The sequence below is a fragment of the Loxodonta africana genome, chromosome 24 (genome assembly GCF_030014295.1).
Source record: "Loxodonta africana isolate mLoxAfr1 chromosome 24, mLoxAfr1.hap2, whole genome shotgun sequence".
Classification (NCBI taxonomy): domain Eukaryota; kingdom Metazoa; phylum Chordata; class Mammalia; order Proboscidea; family Elephantidae; genus Loxodonta; species Loxodonta africana.
In genome coordinates, this window is record NC_087365.1 from 25308637 (window position 1) to 25328989 (window position 20353).

At 44.0% G+C, this 20353-nt stretch overlaps 1 protein-coding gene across 8 annotated transcripts in view; it reads left to right on the forward strand.

Moving 5' to 3' along the window:
• The window catches only part of SLC23A2 (solute carrier family 23 member 2), a 146130-nt gene extending 141104 nt beyond the window's left edge, over positions 1 to 5026 (forward strand). For all 8 annotated transcript variants that reach the window (XM_064275810.1, XM_064275812.1, XM_064275808.1 and 5 more), the window contains one exon: positions 8 to 5026. In XM_064275810.1, the coding sequence (XP_064131880.1) occupies positions 8 to 240 (233 nt within the window). In that variant the 3' untranslated portion in view covers positions 241 to 5026. The remainder of the gene's footprint in view (positions 1 to 7) is intronic.
• Positions 5027 to 20353: the final 15327 nt, after the last annotated feature.

The following is a 20353-nucleotide window of genomic DNA, read 5'->3' on the forward strand; positions in this document are numbered from 1 at the left end:
ATGACAGGTACTCCAGAGGAAAGAGGGATCAGGAAATGGAAGAAGGGCATAGGCAAAGGGAACAAGTCGCTCGAAGGCATGGAGTCCTACGATTTGCCATTTGGCATGAACATTATTAAAAAATACCGATGCTTCAGTTACTTGCCCATCAGCCCGACCTTTGTGGGCTACACGTGGAAAGGCCTCAGGAAGAGTGGGAATAGCCGGAATTCAGATGAAGACTCGCAGGCCACAGTATAGCCTTGGAGTACTCGGTGGCCGGCCGCAGTGAGGCACATCTCTGTAGTTCTTGCTGAGCAACAAACAGTAAAATAATATGTTTGTATATCTGCATTTACATTCTGCACCTGGAGCTAAGACTGATTACAAATAGCTTTTCTGTTGTGGGTGGTGATCGTGTCTAATATGGTGTCTCGCCTATGTCCTTATTTAAATTAAGCCCTTGACCCATTGCCTTTTGAGAGCGTCCATGGCTGGCCATAGTCACTTGGTCACTGAACTTGACGTCCCAGTTCTCCTGTGCTAGGGGATGTTGGAGATCCGTGGTGATTCCTTTTCAGTCGCCTTCCTAAGGAGGGTGGCGTCGAGTTTAGGGCCTGTGCTGCACTGAGCACTCGCTTTCCTGCAGCCGTCCCCAGGGTCCGGTGGCTCTCTGTCCTGAACACACTTGGACCTATTTCCTTTTTGTTTGATTTTTGCAAGTCTTCACCCCAGCCTGTGCCTACAGACACCTCTTGTGGCCGAGGAGCAGGTGTGCTTGCACTGTCACAGCTGACTGGTCAGTTGTGACTCTATTTCCCGATACTCCTGTAGGGGGAGGATACTCACCCCACTGGAAACAGTGACGTGGCCACCCTTTGTCACAGTCTGTACACAGGGAAGGCTTGTGTTATTATTAGAATGGCAGTCTATCCGGAGGATTGGAGAGGAAGGGAAAGTACCTTTAAGTACTATCTGATTGTCATCTGTTCTTTCTTCCTGCCACCCTGCCCCAGGCTGGACCAGCACACTCCCTGTTGGCCTGTTTTTTACTAGTAGCTGAGATACCCTGTCTGGCATTTATCACCACTGGCTGGTGTGACAGGTATAGTGTGCCGCACAAATGCACCAGTCAGATGTTCGTGGGAGTCTTGGCTCTGCTGTCACGTGGATGTTAGTTATCGTTGCGCGCGCCTATAGTTACAAGATTTTATTCCTATTTAATGTCATTGACTATAGCAGATTTTTGAAATCAGTGTTTTTCCATGTGACCCTCTTACCCTGCATCCCTATTACTTGTCCCCCAACCCTACCCCTTTTAAGAAAAGAACCAGCATTTGTAAAGCTGTGGACACCATCAGGGAAGCTTGTTGTAATGGCTTTTGAAAGCCAGTAACCATTATTGTGGTTGTGTTTTGTATTGCTTGATACCATGAAAGTGTAAATACTGTAATGCCTAATCTATTTATCAAAACTGACTACTGGACCAGAGCCCAGAAAACGTGGGTCAAGGTATACGTGAATTTGTTTTGTGAAGAAGGGAAGCTGGGGCAGGTATCAAACAGAGCCGCCACATTGAATGGTGTGTCATCTGGTAGATTCCCTACTCCAGTGAAAGCTCTTCTGTTGGCAGTCATTCCTGGCGGTCATGACTTAAGGCATATTTCTGTGGGTTGCCACGTTGCACGTCCACTGTATTTGGCAGAGGGGAAGGTTACATTCCCTGGCCAAATGCTGCCTTTCATGTTTTAAGTTATTGCAGAAGGCGGTAAAAAAAGTGGCTGGCTGGCTCTTTCTGTTAAGAAGAATTCTTATTAATAACACTAAATTCTTTCTGGGGGGAGCGAGAATGAAGACTTCTGATTAATTTGATTGGAAGTTTTCAGTTGAGGAAAAGCCTGAGACATAAAGTAATGATCTCACTTCACGGAGCTGTACGACTTAAGTGGTCACTGACCTGGTTGAGCTTCAGATGGCAATGGGCATTCCTGCCTGGCGCCAAGAACATGGGTCTGGCCCTCGTCACCCTTGCGTTGACATGGTGAACTTCTTGCCATCTGAGGCTGGCTTGGCCTTACCACCTTCAGATGCCTTTGTATCACTACAGACTCCCCCCCGCCCCCTGCTCCACGTCCTGGTAATTTTGAGCTTTGAGGTTTATTACGCAAGAACACCTCAGTGGCACTGTGTTGTTTGGCCAAGATCTTATTGCAGGTTAAGTAAAGAACATAGATTCTAAATTACATTTAATTTTGTACTGTTTTTTTTTTTTAAGATGTGTATTTGACACAAAGTAAACATAGAAGCACATTGGTTAACCGTTTTTCATCCTTCAAACGTGGTAAGCCCTTGAGGCCGACAGCCCTCTTGTATTGAGTTGGTCTCAGTTCTTACTATCTGTAGTCTGCTTTATATCTCCAATTTCTCTGCTCTGAAAAATGGGGAAAACTGTTAAACTTCCCAGAAATTTGTTGTCTTCTAGCTCTCTAGGTGAGCAGAAGGGCCAAATAGCCAAGTAAAAGTCCCCCCACCCCTAGTAACTCAGAGACAAGTTTTCTTCAACTCAGCTTAACGGGCATCTTGCCTCCCATTGGGTAACTTGGTTACATGCTTCAGACATCCAGAAACCCATGCTCTTTAGACCGGGTTTTATTGGGAGATTTCCAAGCTGCTGGCCTGAGGGGATATGTTAATGTGAAGGGAATCCCTGCATCCTCCCTTACTATTAGGAAGCAGGTTTCACCCCTCTGGTTGATTGATCCATCGGGGCAAACATTTGATTCTCTGTCCAAGAAGGGGAGAGGACAGAAGGAAGGGAGGGAAGAAGGCAGCCTGACTAGATACCATCATTGAGTCTGGTACTTTCTGCACAGCCTGTGAAACTTACCTTTGCTTGAGAGATTGGAGTCTTATAATAAATAATAAATCATGCACGTGCAACACACACAAGCCATTTTAGGAAGTGGCCCCTCATTCTAGTGAATATTCTGGAGAAGGAAAGTCTATAACTGGAAAAAAAAAAAAAAATAGCCGTGTGTTTCTTGGGTTTCAGCAGACCCCTAAAGGGGAGGTTTGAGGGGAGCGGAGGACATGCGTGGTCTGTGCCTGTAACACTACCCTTCCTGTGCTGGTCTGCTTCTCTGGTTCACATACCGGCCATGCTTTGTTTGGCCAATAGAGTGTTCCAAAATATATTGAATTGGAATGTCCTTGGGCAGGGCATTCAGTCTCCAATTTCCACAGTAACCACCTACCCACCATCTTCACAGGTCACCTGCCAGGCCCCCGAATGAAAGCACTTGAGTTGGCGCTCCTGCCGTAGAAACTGTTTATTTGAGCAGGAGATGCAGCCATGGTCACGGTGGGAGGGCGGAGGAGACCCCACCGCTGGTTTTGGTAAATATTTGTCTAACATGATTCACAGAATAATGGGAAATGGCTCCAGTCTTTGTAAATAGTTTTCATTCTCACTAGGGAGTTCAACTGAACAATCACTGGTATAAAATTTATATTGAGTCTTTCTTAAGAGGGTTTCAAATGTCATCTTGCAGCAAGGTTTCTGTGATCGATCAAGGCAAGAGGTTTTAACAAGCCAGCTAGAGTGAAGCATCGTGGGTAGGCCCCGAAGGTTTCCCTTTTTCATGGTGACAAATTCACACCCAGGATTCGCTTTATACTATAGAATACTGACTTTCACGACGACGACTTGGTTTATGCATGAATATTGCAGTATTTCCATATAGTAAAATAACATTTCTGCCCAGGATTATAGTCACAGTTTTCCAGGGGGGGAATGATATAATTTTCATGACAATGTCATGTGATGATAGAATTTCTCCATTGATGAATCTCTAGTATGTGTGTATACTTTATTTACCCATACGTCTATTTTATTACCAAGAGCTAAGTTGTTATGTCTTTAACTCGTGTCCCTGCTGAAATATTGGTCCTAGCAACTTAGACGTCAAGTTGGCAAGTATAATCTTCAGTAATGTTTATGCCACAAAGGTGGCCAGGCCAGATGGAAGATGAATAAGGAGCAATGGTGGTGGCTTCATTCCAGAACCTTTCTGTGTCCTGTAGGCTGCTGTGCTGGGTGTACACACGGCTGCAGGCAGCTGTGGCCACACCGGGCTTGCTTTCCCAGCCATTGCCAGATGCCTGGTGTGCACAGCCAGCTATGACCCCTGTTGGTGGTGGTGGTGTATAGCACATGTTCCTAACATCCACAGAGCTCGCTTCTCCGGGGGAATGGCCTGTTGGTTTTAGAGAAGAACCTTGGGTTTCACATGTAGGTTGTGCCCTCTGTCCTTACGCTTTGGACACAGAGAATAGGACATCTCCTACCCTCCACCCCATCCTTAGTCACAACCAGAGTAGTACAGGAAGGCCGCCCGGTTTTGCCAGCGTTCAGCTTCCGCCCATGACCCCATAAAGCATGTTAGCACTGGGGATCCTTTTTCAGCAGCCTCACAAACATTCCTGCCCTTTTAGGTTGTGCCTGACTGTGCCTCTTCACCCCTCAACATCAGCGCCATCCAGCATCCTTAGAATTGCTGTGTGTGTTTTCAGGCACGTAGGGTATCCTTACCAGTGTTGCCATCTTACTGACAGTTCCAATTAATACATTTTTTTGTTCGCTTGTGACCTTTGTTTGACACATTAATAAATTTCTGACTGTTCTTAAAACAGTAGGGATGCCTATGTTTTCCTTGTGTTTTTGTGGCTGACTTTGGCTATATGCCTTTCTGGGATTTTGATTTAGTTTTGTTTTTGTTGTTTTGTGGGGTTTTTTTGTTTTGTTTTTTGTTTTGCATACCGAGGGTATTTGGGATGGGTTTGTTTTTTGAGATGTGTAATTCTTTTATGGAGTTTTTAAAAAGAATTTTCATATTGTTTTTCTAACATGGCTTCATTAAACGTTTAAGTATTTTAAAAATATGTAATAATATTTGGACCAGATGTTGTGAATAATAGTAGAGACAAAGCTATTTTATTCTGTATTTTTAAAACCGTTCCGTACAAATAAAAGCTCTCCTGGACACAGTTTTGCTGTTCACAGGCCTCCTTCTTTTGGCTGGTCTTCAAGAGAATTGTAATAAATGAAGTTAGAGGTCATTACCTAGGGGAGGGAAATTGACCAATAAAAATCCAGCCCCACAAGTTTGCAGGTGTTACCACTGTCAGGCACCAGGAAGACTTGGAGGATGGAAACGGGAGCACTAGTTTCATCAGTGCTCACTCTTCGAGAACCAGTGATGGATGGGGGCCTCGAGAGGATGCACAGGGGGAACTGAGACCTCAGAGATGTTACAGAGTTAGAGAACGCAACATGCTGGACGTGGGGATGAAGTTTAGAGTCTCACGTAAGCAACATCTGGAAGCTGGAGGCGTTTTGAGGAGCGTGACCAGAAAGGCTGTTCTGTCCATGTGGTGGAAGCAGAGGGCCCCAGGGCAGCCTGGGCCAGGCTGAGCTGTGGGCAGCAGGAAAGGGCTCAGAGCGGCTCCTTCGGGCAGCTGGGGACACGACCCAGTTGAGTCAGTGGAGGGACTCCTGGGTGGAACATAAAGATGGGTCCAGAGGGGCTGCAATGTAGTTTCCAATGTAGAGCAAATTGAGGGCTACCCCGTTCCCATCCCCAGCCTCGGTTCTTCTCTGGCCATCTGGGAAGCGAGTGACTAGCGTAGCTATTCCTGTAGGGCATACAGCCCGCCACCTCCAGTAACCTGGATCCTGCCTGGGAGCTGCTGCTGGGGACCAGTCACAGGTGGACTGTTTCACTTGAAATTATAAAATATTTAATGCATGTAGAAGGATATTTGTGAGGCATTAAAAATAATAATGAGGCTTTGGTGGTTCAGTGGTAGAATTCTCACCTTCTATGTGTGATACCTGGCCAGTGCACCTCATGTGCAGCCATCACCCATCCATCAGTGGAAGCTTGTGTGTTGCTGTGATGCTGAGAAGGTTTCAATGGAACTTCCAGACTAAGAGGGACTAGGAAGAAAGGCCTGGTGATCTGCTTCTAAAAATCGGCCAATGAAAACCCTATGGCTCACAGTGGTCTGTCCCACTGTGTGTGGGGTCACCATGAATCGGGACCAACTCAACAGCAGCTGACAATGACAATAATAAAAAGGGCACTCATGCCCACGCCCCCCCCCCCCAGCTCGAACAGCACATTCCCAGTACTTCAGCGACCCCATGGGCTCCTCTCCTAGTGCGTCCCCACCCTCCCTAAGAGAAAGCCACAAGCCCGGGCTTTGGGTTTATCATTTCCGTGGTTTTCCTCACAATTTTGCCATATTTATGCACCCATAAACAATGTACTATTTAGTTCTACATGACTTAAGCATTATATAAAAGTATATGGTGGTTTTTCACTCAGTGTTGTTAATTCGTTAATCCAAACAAAAACCAGACCCATGGCGGTTGAGTCAATTAGAGACTCTGTAGGACAGAATAGAACTGCCCCATAGGGTTTCCAAGGCTGTACGTCTTTACAAAAGCAGATTGCCACATCTTTCTTCTGTGGAGTGGCTGGTGAGTTTGAACTGCCGACTTTTGGTTAGCAGCTGAGTACTTTAACCACTGTGCCACCAGGCTCCCTGTTATGCTAATACACATCTGTAACACAGTTCTTTCATTTTGTCTGCTGGATAGTGAAATTTAAAGCAACAAAGATTCTGAAAGCTTCCGGAGAGAACTAAAGCCTGCAGGGCTGGAATCACAGGGACACCAGATTTTCCAGCAGCAACCCTGTTTGTGGAGTAACATTTTCTAAGGATTGAAGGAAAAGACATTTGAACTTAGAATTGTCTGTCTCACCAACTTATGCAAATGTACCAAAACCAAAAAACCAAACCTGTTGCCGTTCAGTCGATCCCAACTCCTAGGTTAAAAATACTCAGGGGCATACCTGGTTTCAGAAAGTTTGCCAGCCGAAGGCCCACATTTAAGATACTTTTGGATGAAGTGCTTAAATATAAAGAGGAACAAATCCAGGACTTGCTGTAGGAGGTAACTGAGGGTGAAGGTGAGCAAGTAAGTACCTTAGTAAACCTAGTCATTAAAAAGTAGTGAGGACCAAAGGAAAAAAAAATTTCCACAATGACCTTGAATTATAATTTGAGGCCATACCAACACAACAGTGATTGGGGGAGAGGTGACTTCAAGATGTGAGAGCTAGAAACACACCCAAATACCAATAACTGTAAATGGACTAAATTTGCCAGTTGAACGATAGACTGTCAGAGAACAAAAGTGGATATGTGTTGTTACAACCCTGGTGCACAAAAATGTGGTCTGTGTTCCCTGGCACGTCTGCAATTGAAGGCTATAAGATACATTTAGAAATTGATAAGAAGCGTCTTAGAAACTTTATAAAACTTTACAAAATTTCTAAGCAATTTGATAGTCATTTTATGTCTTTTGAATCTATTAAATATCAGAGCTTATATTTTGCATGTCTTTTATTCATTTTTCATATTTTACAAGTCTTAGTTTGTGCCGGATTGGGGGAAAAAACAACTGGCCCTTCACCACAGATATGCTGAGAAGCACTGTTGAAGGACACACAAAAATTGAAAGTAAAAAGATGAAATTGAAAAAAAAAAACACTTTGGGTATTATATAGAAGGATGCTGGAGACAATTGACCAGCTATATTGCCTTGGACGTGTTACTTGAACTTTAATCTTGTGTTCTTCTCTATAAAATGGAAAGAACCTTGTCTCAGAGTTGTAGAAAAGGTTACAGGGGTTGAGATGTAGAGCCGCAACAAATTAGATTCCGTTTCTCCTTACTTCCTCTTTAGGTCTTGCAAGCACAGACAGATATGTTTATGGAGCCACATTCATGGTGTGTGTCCTTTAGCAGGAAGAATTGGCCAGGCCAGAGCTGACTTGGGTAGGCCAATCTGTGGAGTAGGAGGGCCCCCATCACTAGTTCCTCTTTGTCCTCTGGACTAGCCAAATCTTTGTCAAAGTGGCCCAGAATTTTCAAAGACCCAAAGAGACAGACATATTCCTTGAATTTGACCAGCACTCAGGACTTTTGTAGGAGGTAACCTCAATTTCATCCACGAATGGGACTCAAACACCTGTCTGGTGGACAGAATGGGGTGGCAGGTGGGGTACTGAGCTACATTCGGAACCAGATATTCAGGGAGGAACAATGAGAGAAAAAGAAAACCATTGAGTTTTTTAGGATTTTTTTCCCTCTATTGATGTTTTGAAATTACAAAAGTAATACGTGTAATATTGTGACAGGTGCAACGATGCAATCAATACAACAATGTGAAAAGTGAAAACTGACCTTCTCCCATCAGGCCCCTCCACCCCACCAGTCCCACCCCTCATGCAATAACCATTGTAATTGATGTGGTGTATTCTTTCACAATGTTTTGTTCAGCGAGCATTTGTATATACCAGTTGCATAAAAAAAAAAAAAAACTAGTGCCATCGAGTTGTTTCCACATACACCACCATAAATACACAAATACAAGGGTTGTGTTTGCTTATTTATTTTTACTGAAATTGTATGGTAGCATACTACAGTCTGCAATGTACTTTTTTTCACTTAACACAGCATGAGTGTCCGCATGCTTAACCATTGTGCCACAATGGCTCTTAAGCACTCGACTACTAACCTCAAAGTTGGTAGTTAGAACCTACCCATCAGTGCCAGGAAAGAAAGGCCTGTTACTCTGTTTCTGTAAAGGTTACAGCCAAGGAAAACCTATGGAGCACAATTCTACTCTAACATACGGAGCCACTGTGAGTCGGAATCAACTCAATGGCAGTGAGTTTTTTTTTAATCATTATTCCGTTAGATTTAACAGTATACATTTTGAAAGATCCGTTGCTCACCACTGTTTCCTTTTTTTTTTCCACCCTCTGTCAACTTGAAGGGGCCCTGGTGGCACAGTGGTTAAGAGCTACAGTGAGCTAGGCTGCTAATCAAAAGGTCAGCAGTTCAAATCCGCCAGCCACTCGTTGGAAATCCTATGGGGCAGTTCTACTCTGTCCTGTAGGGTCACTGTGAATCAACAGGAGTGGATTTTTTGGTTTCAACTTGAACCCTGTCTTCTGAGTTATTTGCCTCTGGGCAGAATACTTTCTTGAGAGCTTTCCTATAGTAGATACAGTACGTGCATTCTGTAGTCTCTGATTCCTCTCCTACCCTTGAGTATCTTAGTGATATCTTAGTCAAGTAGAAGATTCTTGGGTTGCTGTTTTGTTTTAATCAGTACATTTTCTTCACTGTCTTTTAGCTTCCTTGTTGCAGATTAAAAGCCTAATACCAGTTTGATTCTTTTTCCTGTTGTAGTGTCTGGTTTTTTTCCAATAATATTTTATTGTGTTTGTGGTGAAAGTTTACACAGTAAATTAGATTCCCTTTTGACAATTTCTATACAAGTTGTTCAATGACATTGGTTACATTTTTCACAATGTGTTAACATTCTCTTTGTGTTCTGATTGTTTCATTTCCAGTTCTCTAGTTTCCCTGCCCCCTATATTCTCATCTTTTCTTTAGAGTAAATATTGACCCTTTGGTCTCATATAATGTTTTTTTAGTAGAATACCATACTTACGGGTAATATCCTTTATTTTCTGTGCCACTTTGTTGTTTTGTTAAAAGATAATGTCAGGGAATAGTTTCAGCTCAAGGTTTAAAGAGTATCTCAGGGTGATAGTCTCAGGGAGTCCTCTGATCTCAACTGGTCCCGTTGTTTAGGCTTTTTTAAGGATTCGAATTTTGCCAAAAGAGATCTACATAAATGGAAAAACATACCATGCTCACGGATAGGTAGACTCAACATTGTGAAATGACAATTCTACCCAAAGCAATTTACAAATACAATACAATCCCAATCCAAATGCCAACAACATTCTTTAAAGAGATGGAAAAACTAATCATTAATTGTATATGGAAAGGGAAAAAGCCCCAGATAAGTAAAGCGCTACTGAAGAAGAAAAATAAAGTAGGAGGACTAGCACTACCTGACTTCAGAACTACTATACAGTTACTATAGTCAAAACAGCCTGGTACTGGTACAACAACAGACACATTGACCCATGGAACAGAATTGAGAACCCAGATGTAAATCCATCTACCTACAGTCACCTGATCTTCGACAAGGGCCCAAAGTCCATCAAATGGGGAAAAGACACTCTTTTTAACAAATGGTGCTGGCAAAACTGGATGTCCATCTGCAAAAAAATGAAATAGGCCTCATACAAAAACTAATTCAAAATGGACCAAAGATCTAAATATGAAGCCAAAAACTATAAAGATCACAGAAGAAAAAATAGGGTCAACACTAGAGGCCCTAATACACAGCATTAACAGGATACAAATCATAACTAACAACACACAAACTCCAGAAGATAAGCTAGACAGCTAGACAACTAGGATCTTTTAAAAATTAAACAATTATGCTCATCAAAAGACTTCACCAAATACTGGTCTATGGAGACTGGAGAAACCCCGAGTATGGCCCCCAGATGGCCTTTAACTCAGTAATGAAGTCACTCCTGAGGTTTACCCTTCAGCCAAAAATTAGGCCCATAAAACAAAATGAGACTAAAGAGGCACACCGGTCCAGGGGAAAGACTAGAAAGTAGGAGGGGACAGGAATGTTGGTAATAGGGAACCAAGGTCGAGAAGGGAGAGTGTTGACATGGGGTTGTTAACCAATGTCATAAAACAGTATGTGTACCAACTGTTTAATGAGAAGCTAGTTTGTTCTGTAAGGCTTCATCTAAAATACAATTAAAAAAAAAACCCAAAAAGTAAAAAGAATTTACAGACCGGGAAAAAATGTTTGGCTATTACAAATCCTACAAAGGTCTAATCTCTAAAATCTACAAGAAAATCCAACACCTCTACACACAATAAGCAAATAATCCAATTAAAAAATGGGCAAAGGAAATGAAGAGACATTTCACTGAAGAAAACATTAAAGCAGCTCAGAGACACGTAAGGAAATGCTTGTGATTGCTAGCCATTAGAGAAATGGGAATCAAAACCACAATGAGATACCATCTCACCCTGGTTAAAAAACAGAAAATAACAAATGTTGGAGAGGCTGCAGAGAGATCGGAACTCTTATGCACTACTGGTGGGAATGCAAAATGATACAACAATTCTGGGAAACAATATGACACTTCCTTAGAAAGCTAGAAATAGAAATACTATAGGATCCAGCAATCTCACTCCTAGAAATATACCCTAGAGAAATAAGGGCTGTCACATGACTAGACATATGTACACCCATTTTCACTGCAGCATTGTTCACAATAGCAAAAAGATGGAAAAACCTAGATGCCCATCAATAGATGAGCAGATAAAAAAAACTATGGTACGTATACACAATGGAGTATTACACAACGATAAAGAACCGTGATGAATCTGTGAAGCATCTCAACATGGATGAATCTGGAAGGCATTATGCTGAGTGAAATAAGTCAATCACAAAAGGACAAACATTGTATGAGACCACTACTTTAAAAACTCATGAAAAGGTTTACAGATAAAAAAACAACCTTTGATGGTTACAAAGGAGGGAAGGAATGGGGAGGGAAAAACACTAAATAGACAATAGGTAAGTGGTAACTTTGGTGAAGGGTAAGACAGTACACGATACTGGGGAAGCCAGCACAACTTGTCCAAGGCAACGTCAAGAAAGCTCACAGACTCATCCTAACTCCCTGAGGGACCAAATTGCAGGTGGATAGAGAATCAGTTTGTCTTTGCTCCTGGCCCCCCTTGCTTAACTGCTCAACATATGCTCAACTCCATGTGGGAGTTCCTTAGGGCACAGGTTGAAAACAAGATGGGGGACTGAGGTCTCCATGGTATCCACATCTTTACCCTGGGGCCCTCCTAGGCTGGTCGCTAGTCTCTTATCCAGCCCAGGTGGGAGGATGGCCTGCCACAGCCCTCTTCAGTCCCCACAGTGACTTGGCTCAGGGCTTGAAGGTGTTGCTGTGAGTGGAGGGAGATTTGATGCATTTAAGCAGACAACTTATCAGCATCTCTTGATATTTCTAAATGTTTGACCAGTTTGCAATCATTCTTTAGTGAACTGTGAGGCCTGTATGCTCCACCCCGCTCTGACATGGATAGCCCATTGTTCTAACAGTATTTACTGACTAGTCCATTCTTTGCCTCATCCATTGAAATATCATCTTTATCATATACTAAATTAGCCCTGGTGGCACAATGGTTAAGCACTCTGCTGCTAACCAAAAGGGCAGCATTTCAAACCTACCATCCGCTCCCAAGAGAAAAGACCTGTCAATCTGCCCCTATAAAGATTACAACCTAGGAAACCCTTTGGGACAGTTCTACTCTGTCCTATAGGGTTGCTATGAGTTGGAAACAACTCAAGAGCACACAACAATGCGGTCTGTTTCCGGATTCTCTGTTCTGAGGAATTCTAGTGCAGCACTTTTCAATGATGACCTGAATTACCTGGGGACCCTGTTAAAATGCAGATTTGGATTTAGCAGGTCTGGGGTTGGGGTGGAGCCCAGGCTCTGCATTTCTTACCAATTCCTAGGTGCTCTGGTGCAGCTGGTCCACTGACCACACCCTGAGGAACAAGGAAGTAGAGGAAAATGCTAAAGAAATAGAAGACTGGCCCATTCCTGAAATACCCACAAAGCTGTTGGAGAGACCCAACGCCTGCCTGTGAAATCACTTGAAGGCTGGGTGAACTCTCCCTGGAAGGAAAAGAGAGCTGAATGAAGCTCTAGGGGTGGATGAGAAAGAAGGTGTAAGGAGGTGAGAACTCCCTTCTGAGAAGCAGGGAAGCGCAGCTGGGCCCAGGGGTGCCGCCCCTTCTGTGTGTGCAAGTGTGCATGGTCATTCCGGGTGGAGGTACCTGGCCTGTGCAGACCAGGCCCCTTTCCTGCCTCTGTGGAGCCCTCAGGCTCTGGCTGGGTCATGACACCCCCCAGAGTGGGCCTCACAACTCTGTTCCCACCCATGCTCCATGCTTCTCCTGTGGGTACCTATGGTGTCATTGTGGGGTGCGGGGCCAGACACATGGGCACTTATGACACTGTTACTAGCAATGATGTAGCATAAGGCACAGAGTAAAATTTTGGGGAGCACGGAGGAGGAACACAGACCCAGGCTGGGAGAAGGCAAGATGATTTCCTGGAACAACTGACCCTGTGGTGGGACTTAAAGAGAAGCTGGAATTTTACTTAAAAACAAATTAAAAAACTCAAACTGTAAACAAATACTGAGCTCTAGCTAATAACATGTATGCTGACGAGTAAGGGGAGAAATATGTGGACACCTACAATTTATCTGAAATGCATAAAAAAAAAATAAGTGGATCGATGTGATGAAGCAAATACAGAAAAAGTTCCTGGTGGAATCAAGATGGTGGGCATACGGACATTCACTGCACAATTTGCACATTCTCTGTATATTTGACGTTTTTCATGATAAGATGTTGGGAAAAAGGTTCAGAGTAGCTGAGATCCAGCGTGAAAATTGAACGACAGAAGCTGATAGCTTGTATGGATAAGAACAATATAGAAGAGAGCAGTGCATGGGGCAGTTGGGGAACTGACTCTCACGTCTGTGTGTGGCAGCCCTGGGTGGGAGGGAAAAGGGTTGAGAGACCCTGTGAGCAAAGCCATGGCAAGAGAGCGCAGGGAGAGAAACAAGCACTTTGGGATGGGCAGAGCGTCAAGAGTAAGCCAGAGAGTAGTAAGTCGTGACAGTGACCCATTGCCCTTGAGTGGGTTCCAACTCATAATGACCTATAGCACAGAGAAGAACGGCCCCATAGGGTTTGCGAGGCTGTAAGTCTTTACAGAAGCAGACTGCTACGTCTTTCTCCTGTGGAGTGGGTGGGGGGTTTGAACCTTGGACCTTTTGGTTAGCAGGTGAGTGCTCAACCACTGCATCACCAGGGCATCTTCAATCATGACAATAGAACCCTCAATTTATGCTACATCCAGGCCTGTTTTGGACTCCATGGCAGCTTGTCACCCAAGCTAAGCTGGAGTTACATTTCCCAGAATTCCCTTCCCCGAACAGATCCAAGCCTGGGTTGTGGCCACAAGGGAAACGTCTGCAAGATGTGAAAAGGGACATAAAACAGCAGTAAGTGCTACATTAGGAGGGTGGGTGCAGAGTCTGGGTGCCACTGCAGCCACCCCTGTCCCCGACCCCAGCTCCTCCTCCTCACCCTGAAACCCCTCCTTGTGCACCTTTGAACCTAGGGCCCCAGCTTCTCCTCCAGACACAGAAAGACAGAAGCAGGATCCAGTCTGTCCTTGGGGGTTCTGGCTGTCTTTGCTTTCCCCCACTTGGTGTCCAGCGTTTCTTCTCAATCACCTGCCCTGCTGACTGAGGCTTATCACTGGATGCAGAGGCAACGGTTTTCCATAGATTTCATCATCACCTCCCTGGTTGTGATTTTTTTCTGATCTTCCAATGGTCCTCCTGCAAGCAATACCTCACCAGATTCTCCCACAATGGCAGAAGATCTAATCCCTATAATGAAGCCATTCCTCAAGGGCCACCCATTGAAATATGAACAAAACCTAAACTCCCCACTGTAGCCTACAATACCAGGCATGACCTGGCCTCTTCCATCTGGTCGTGTGCCCTCTCCCTCCTCCCTGCTCACCTGGTCACTGTTGTCGCACTTTCCTCAGAACCACAGGCAGGTGGCTGGACATTGGTAATTATACTCTGTCTAGTCACTTAGCTGCATTCTTCCCACTCCTCCCCTGATTGCCCGGGTGTGGGGAGGAAGAGGTTAAGCTTGTTGGAGGGCCTGGACAACCTAGGCCTGTTCTCAATCAGGGGCAGAGCAGGAAGGCGTGGGGCTGCTTGCTGGGCCTGGGAAATCTCTGTAGAAGAGCAATTTGATGTGTGGGAGAGAACACGGGAATGGTTCGTATCTGCGCATGAAGGAGGGTGGCGTGGGTCAAGGGCAGGAAGGAGGTGTTGGTCAAGGTCTTAGAGTCATGAAGCCCTGAAAGTTGGCTTTCAATTGCAGAGATTAGCCAGCTTGGGCCGAGGGTTGGAGTGTCTTCTGGGCAAGCTGAGAGAGGACGGTGGGCCAGTCCTGCTGGCAGGGCTGTCCTGTTCGCCCCTCCTGGGCTCCTTCCTAAGATTTCTTGGCCCAGGAAGCTCGTTTGCCTTCCAAGAAACTTCTCCCTGCTGGCTGGGCTCCACCTGGTTCTGTGTCTCCGCGAGAGGTGTGGTGGCGCCCCGCCAACCTCCCAGTTGGATGACATTCACATCAGGGAATGGAGTGCTGTGTCTCTGAAACGCCCCAGGAAACAGGGACCTCCACTCATCTTGAATTTTGTTTCTTGGCTGCCTGAGTGGAACATAAAATCACCTCTCACCCCCCACCTTCTCTTCCGGCCACACTGGACCGCACGCTGTTCTCTGACCTAGCCAGGCTTATGGCTTTGAGCGTGCTGTTGCCGCTGCCTGGAATGAATGTACTTCCCCATCTGAGGAACTCCTGCTCACCCTTCAAGACCCTGGCCCAGATGTCACCTCCTTCATATGGTCTCCCCATATACACCTTGCCCTGGTTTCCTACGTGCCTCCACGTAGCACCTGAAACCATAGCTAACAAAGCAGGGCGTGTTCACCTATAATGTGCACGCGGGTCACCTGGCCATCTTATTAAAATTGCGCATAGCCTGAGGCTGGATTCTGCATTTATAACCAGACCCCGGGGATGTCGATGCTGCTGGTCCATGGGCCACATGCTGAGTAGCAAAGATTTAAAGCATTTGTCTCCTTGGCTCACTGGAATTTCAGGCCAAATGAAGTAAAGATCTGTATTTTTTTTTTTTTTAATGCAACTTAAAGCCTTGCTTCAACCCCCCACTCTGCTAGTAGTTGAAGGCATAGTGGTCAATTTCTGGCAAACTTGGTCATTTGGGGTTAAAGCCCAGTTAATTCTGAAATTTCCCTTTCTGGCCCACTCAACCATTGCTCACTGGGTCTCATCTCAGCTTTGGGGAGGGCTGTGGGTTTTGTGTAACGTCTGGGCATTTGGGGGAAGGTGTGGAAGTATCTGGTCCTGGGTTGTTGTTATGCTGGTTCTGGGTGCAGCATCCTTCCACCCTGGCTCCTCTGAGATGTCTGAGTGCCCAGTGGTTCCTGGCATGGCCACGACCACTGTCTTCTCATGAGTCCTCTTGTTCCAGACACGGGATACCCTGAAGTCTCCCAGCTTTCTCCCATCTGGCTCTCATGCCCTTCTCTGAGGTGTAGAAATGTTGGCTGCTGTCCTACACACTCCCCCATTGCAGCTCCCATAAACTCTTGGGATCTCCCTCAGTCACTCCATTTCTAAAGGTGCCCCAGGCAACCCCCATGCCACAGATACCTGGTTATTCTAGGTGCCTGATGGGAACTGGGCACAGTTCTCCACTTTCAGATCCCAAACTCATCTAAAATGTGAGGACCCCACTATTCAACCCCATCCTTCCAGACAGATTCCCAGAGAGGGGACAGCATGCTGGGCACCTTCTCAGAAATCCCCACCAGCATCTGACTTGTTTCACCACCGGCTCACCTCACCCTCCCCCAGCCCACAGGATCTTCTTTCTTTCTTTTTTGGTTTTGGCTAGTTAATATACGCACATTACAAAAAATAATTCAAATAATACAAAGAGCACTCTCAATGTTGTAAAATTTATTGAATCCTCAATTTCTTAGAACAGTATCAATTTAATCTCTGTAGTGTACTTCCACTTCTTCCCACCTCTCTCCTTTCCTCCATTACATTTTGGTTGGTTATTACTATTATTAGTTCTAATGCTTTATTTCTCCACACATGCTGTGGGTGTTTGTATGAGACAAGTCTTCTTTGTGCAAGACAACTGAGTACTTTGCAGTTTGCTGATTATCTTTGGTCCCAATGCACTAAATACCCTAAGTGCTGCTCAAGTTCCAAGACCACCAAAAATGCAGGCACCACCCCAGCCTGAAAACCACCATCTAGTGGATAAAAACTCCCCAAAAAAATACTCTTCGAAAATTTAAATTTACTTCTATTCCCAGTACGTGGACTATCTAGTAGCATCTGATCAAGAGCCAATGGTACTGAAGGAAGAAATCCAAGAGGCACTGAAGACATGGATGAAAAACAAGGTTCCAGGAATTGATGTAATAACAATTGAGATGTTTCAACAAATGGAAGCAGCGCTGGAGGTGCTCACTCACCTATGCCAAGAAATTTGGAAGACAGCTACCTAGCCAACCACAGGGAAGAGATCCCCATTTATGCCTATTCTAAAGAAAAGTGATCCAACCAAATGTGGAAATCATCCAACAATATCATTAATATCACACGCAAATAAAATTTTGCTGAAGATAATTCGAAAATAGTTGCAGTGGTAGATCAACAGGGAACAGCCAGAAATTCAAGCCAGATTCAAAAGAAAACATGGAATGAAGGCTATCATTGCTAATGTTAGATGGATCCTGGTTGAAAGGAGAGAATACAAGAAAGATGTTTACCCGTGTTTTATTGACTATGCAAAGGCATTCCACTGTGTGGATCGTAACAAATTATGGATAACATTGTGAAGAATGGGAATTTCAGAACACTTAATTGCACTCATGAAGAACCTGTACATAGACCAAGAGGCAGTTGTTCAAATAGAACAATGGAATTCTGCATGGTTTAAAGTCAGGAAAGGAGTGTGTCAGGGTTGTACCCTTTCACCATACTTATTCAATCTGTATGCTGAGCAGATAATTGGAGAAGCTGGATTATATGAAGAAGAACGGGGCATCAGGATTAGAGGAAGACTCATTAACAGCCTGCGATATGCAGATGCACAACATTGGTTGCTGGAAGTGAAGAGGACTTGAAGCACTTACTGATGGAGATCAAACACTACAGCCCTCAGTATGGATTATACCTCAACGGAAAGAAAACAAAAATCCTCACGACTGGACCAATAAGCAGCATCATGTTAAAAGGAGGAAATGCTGAAGTTGTCAAGGATTTCATTTTACTTGGACCCACAATCAACATGCATGGAAGCAGCAGTCAAGAGATCAGAAGATACATTGTATTGGGCAAATCTGCTGCAAAAGACCTCTTTAAAGTGTTGAAAAGCAAAGATGTCACCTTGAAGACTAAGGTGCACCTGACCTAAGTCATGATGTTTTCCATCGCCTCATATGCATGCAGAAGTTGTACAATGAATAAGGAAGACCAAAGAAGTATTGATGCCTTTGAATTGGGGTGTTGGTGAAGAATATTGAATATACTATGGATTGGCAAAAGAATGAACAAATCTGCCTTGGAAGAAGTACAACCAGAATATTCCTTAAAAGTATGGATGGCGAAACTACGTCTCACATACTTTGGACATGTTATTAGGAGAGATCAGTCCCTGGAGAAGGACATCATGCTTGGTAAAGTAGAGGGTCAACAAAAAAGAGGAAGACCCTCAATGAGATGGATTGACACAGTGGCTACAACAATGGGCTCAAGGATAACAACAATTGTGAGGATGGCGCAGGACCAGGCAGTGTTTCTTTCTGTTGTACTTGGGGTCGCTTTGAGTTGTAACTGACTTGATGGCATCTAACAACAACAACACAACATTAATAGAGTATGTCGGTGTGGGTTAGCCTGTTCATTCAGCAATTCATTCAACAAGTGCTTATCAGGGACCTCCCAGATACCAGGCTTTATTTTAAGGATTGGAAATATGGAAATAAACAAAAAGAACAAACAACCCTGTCCTCACACCTCATAGAATTTACATTCTGGGGAAAAACTTGAAAAATATATATATATATATTCCCCCTCCTTTCCCTTGGGACATAAGCTCAATCTATAAGTTCAAGTTTTATTGTCTTTGGGAAGTTTTATAATTATATATTTGGATTCCACCTCCATTCTCCTGTCAGTTTGTTATACTGTGGTGGCTTTCATGTTGCTGTGATGCTGGAAGCTATGCCACTGGTGTTTCAAATAACAGCAGGGTCACCCATGGTGGACAGGTTTCAGCTGAGCTTCTAGGCTAAGACCAACTAGGAAGAAGGACCTAGCGGTCTACTTCTGAAAAAAAATCTAGCCAGTGAAAAGCTTATGCCTAGCAGTGAAACATTGTCTGATATAGTACTGGAAGATGAGCCCCTCAGATTGAAAGGCACTCAAAATAAGACTGGTGAAGAGTTGCCTTCCCAAAGTAGAGTCAATCTTAGTGACATGGATGGAGTCAAGCTTCTGGGACCTTCATTTGCTGATGTGGCATGACTCATAAAGAGAAAAACCAACTGAAAACATCCATTAATAATCGGAATGGGAAATGTATGAATTATGAATCTAGGAAGACTGGAAATCGTCAGAAATGAAATGGAGCACATAAACACCAATTTCTTAGGCATTAGTGAGCTGAAATGGACTGGTATTGGCTATTTTGAATCAGACAATCTTATAGTGTACTATGCTGGAAATGACAAATTGAAGAGAAATGTAGTCACGTTCATCATCAAAAAGAACATTTCGAGATCTATCCTGAAGTACAATATTGTCAGTCATAGGATGATATCCACATGCCTACAAGGAAGACTGGTTGATACGACTATTATTTGAATTTATGCACCAAACAACTAAGGCCAAAGATGAAGAAATTGAAGATTTTTACCTTCTGCAGTCTGAAATTGATTAAACATGCAATCAACATGCATTGATAATACTGGTGATTGAAATGTGAAAGTGGGAAACAAAGAAGAAGCATTGGTAGCTGGAAAAGATGGCCTTGGTGACAGAAACGACTCTGGAGATCGCATGGTAGAATTTTACAAGACCAACAACTTCTTCGTTGCAAATACTTTATTTCAACAACGTAAATGGCGACTAAACACGTGGACCTTGCCAGATGGAATACTCAGGAATCAAACCGACTGCATCTTGGAAATAGATGATGGAAAAGCTCAGTATCACCAGTCAGAACAAGGCCAGGGGCCAGCTGTGGAAAAGACCATCGATTGCTCATATGCAAATTCAAGTTGAAGCTGAAAATGAGAACAAGTCCATGAGAGTCAAAGTACAACCTTGAGTATATCCCATCTGAATTTAGAGACCAACTCAAAAATAAATTTGACACATTGAGCACTAATGACTGAAGACCAGACGAGTTGTGGAATGACATCAAGGACATCATACATGAAGAAAGCACGAGGTCATTAAAAAGAAAGGAAAGAAAGAAAAAAACAAAATGGATGTCAGAAGAGACTCTGGAAGTTGCTCTTGAACATAGAGTAGCTGAAGTGAAAGGAAGAAATGAAGTAAAAGAGCTGAACACAAGATTTCAAAGGTCTGCTCGAGAAGACAAAGTAT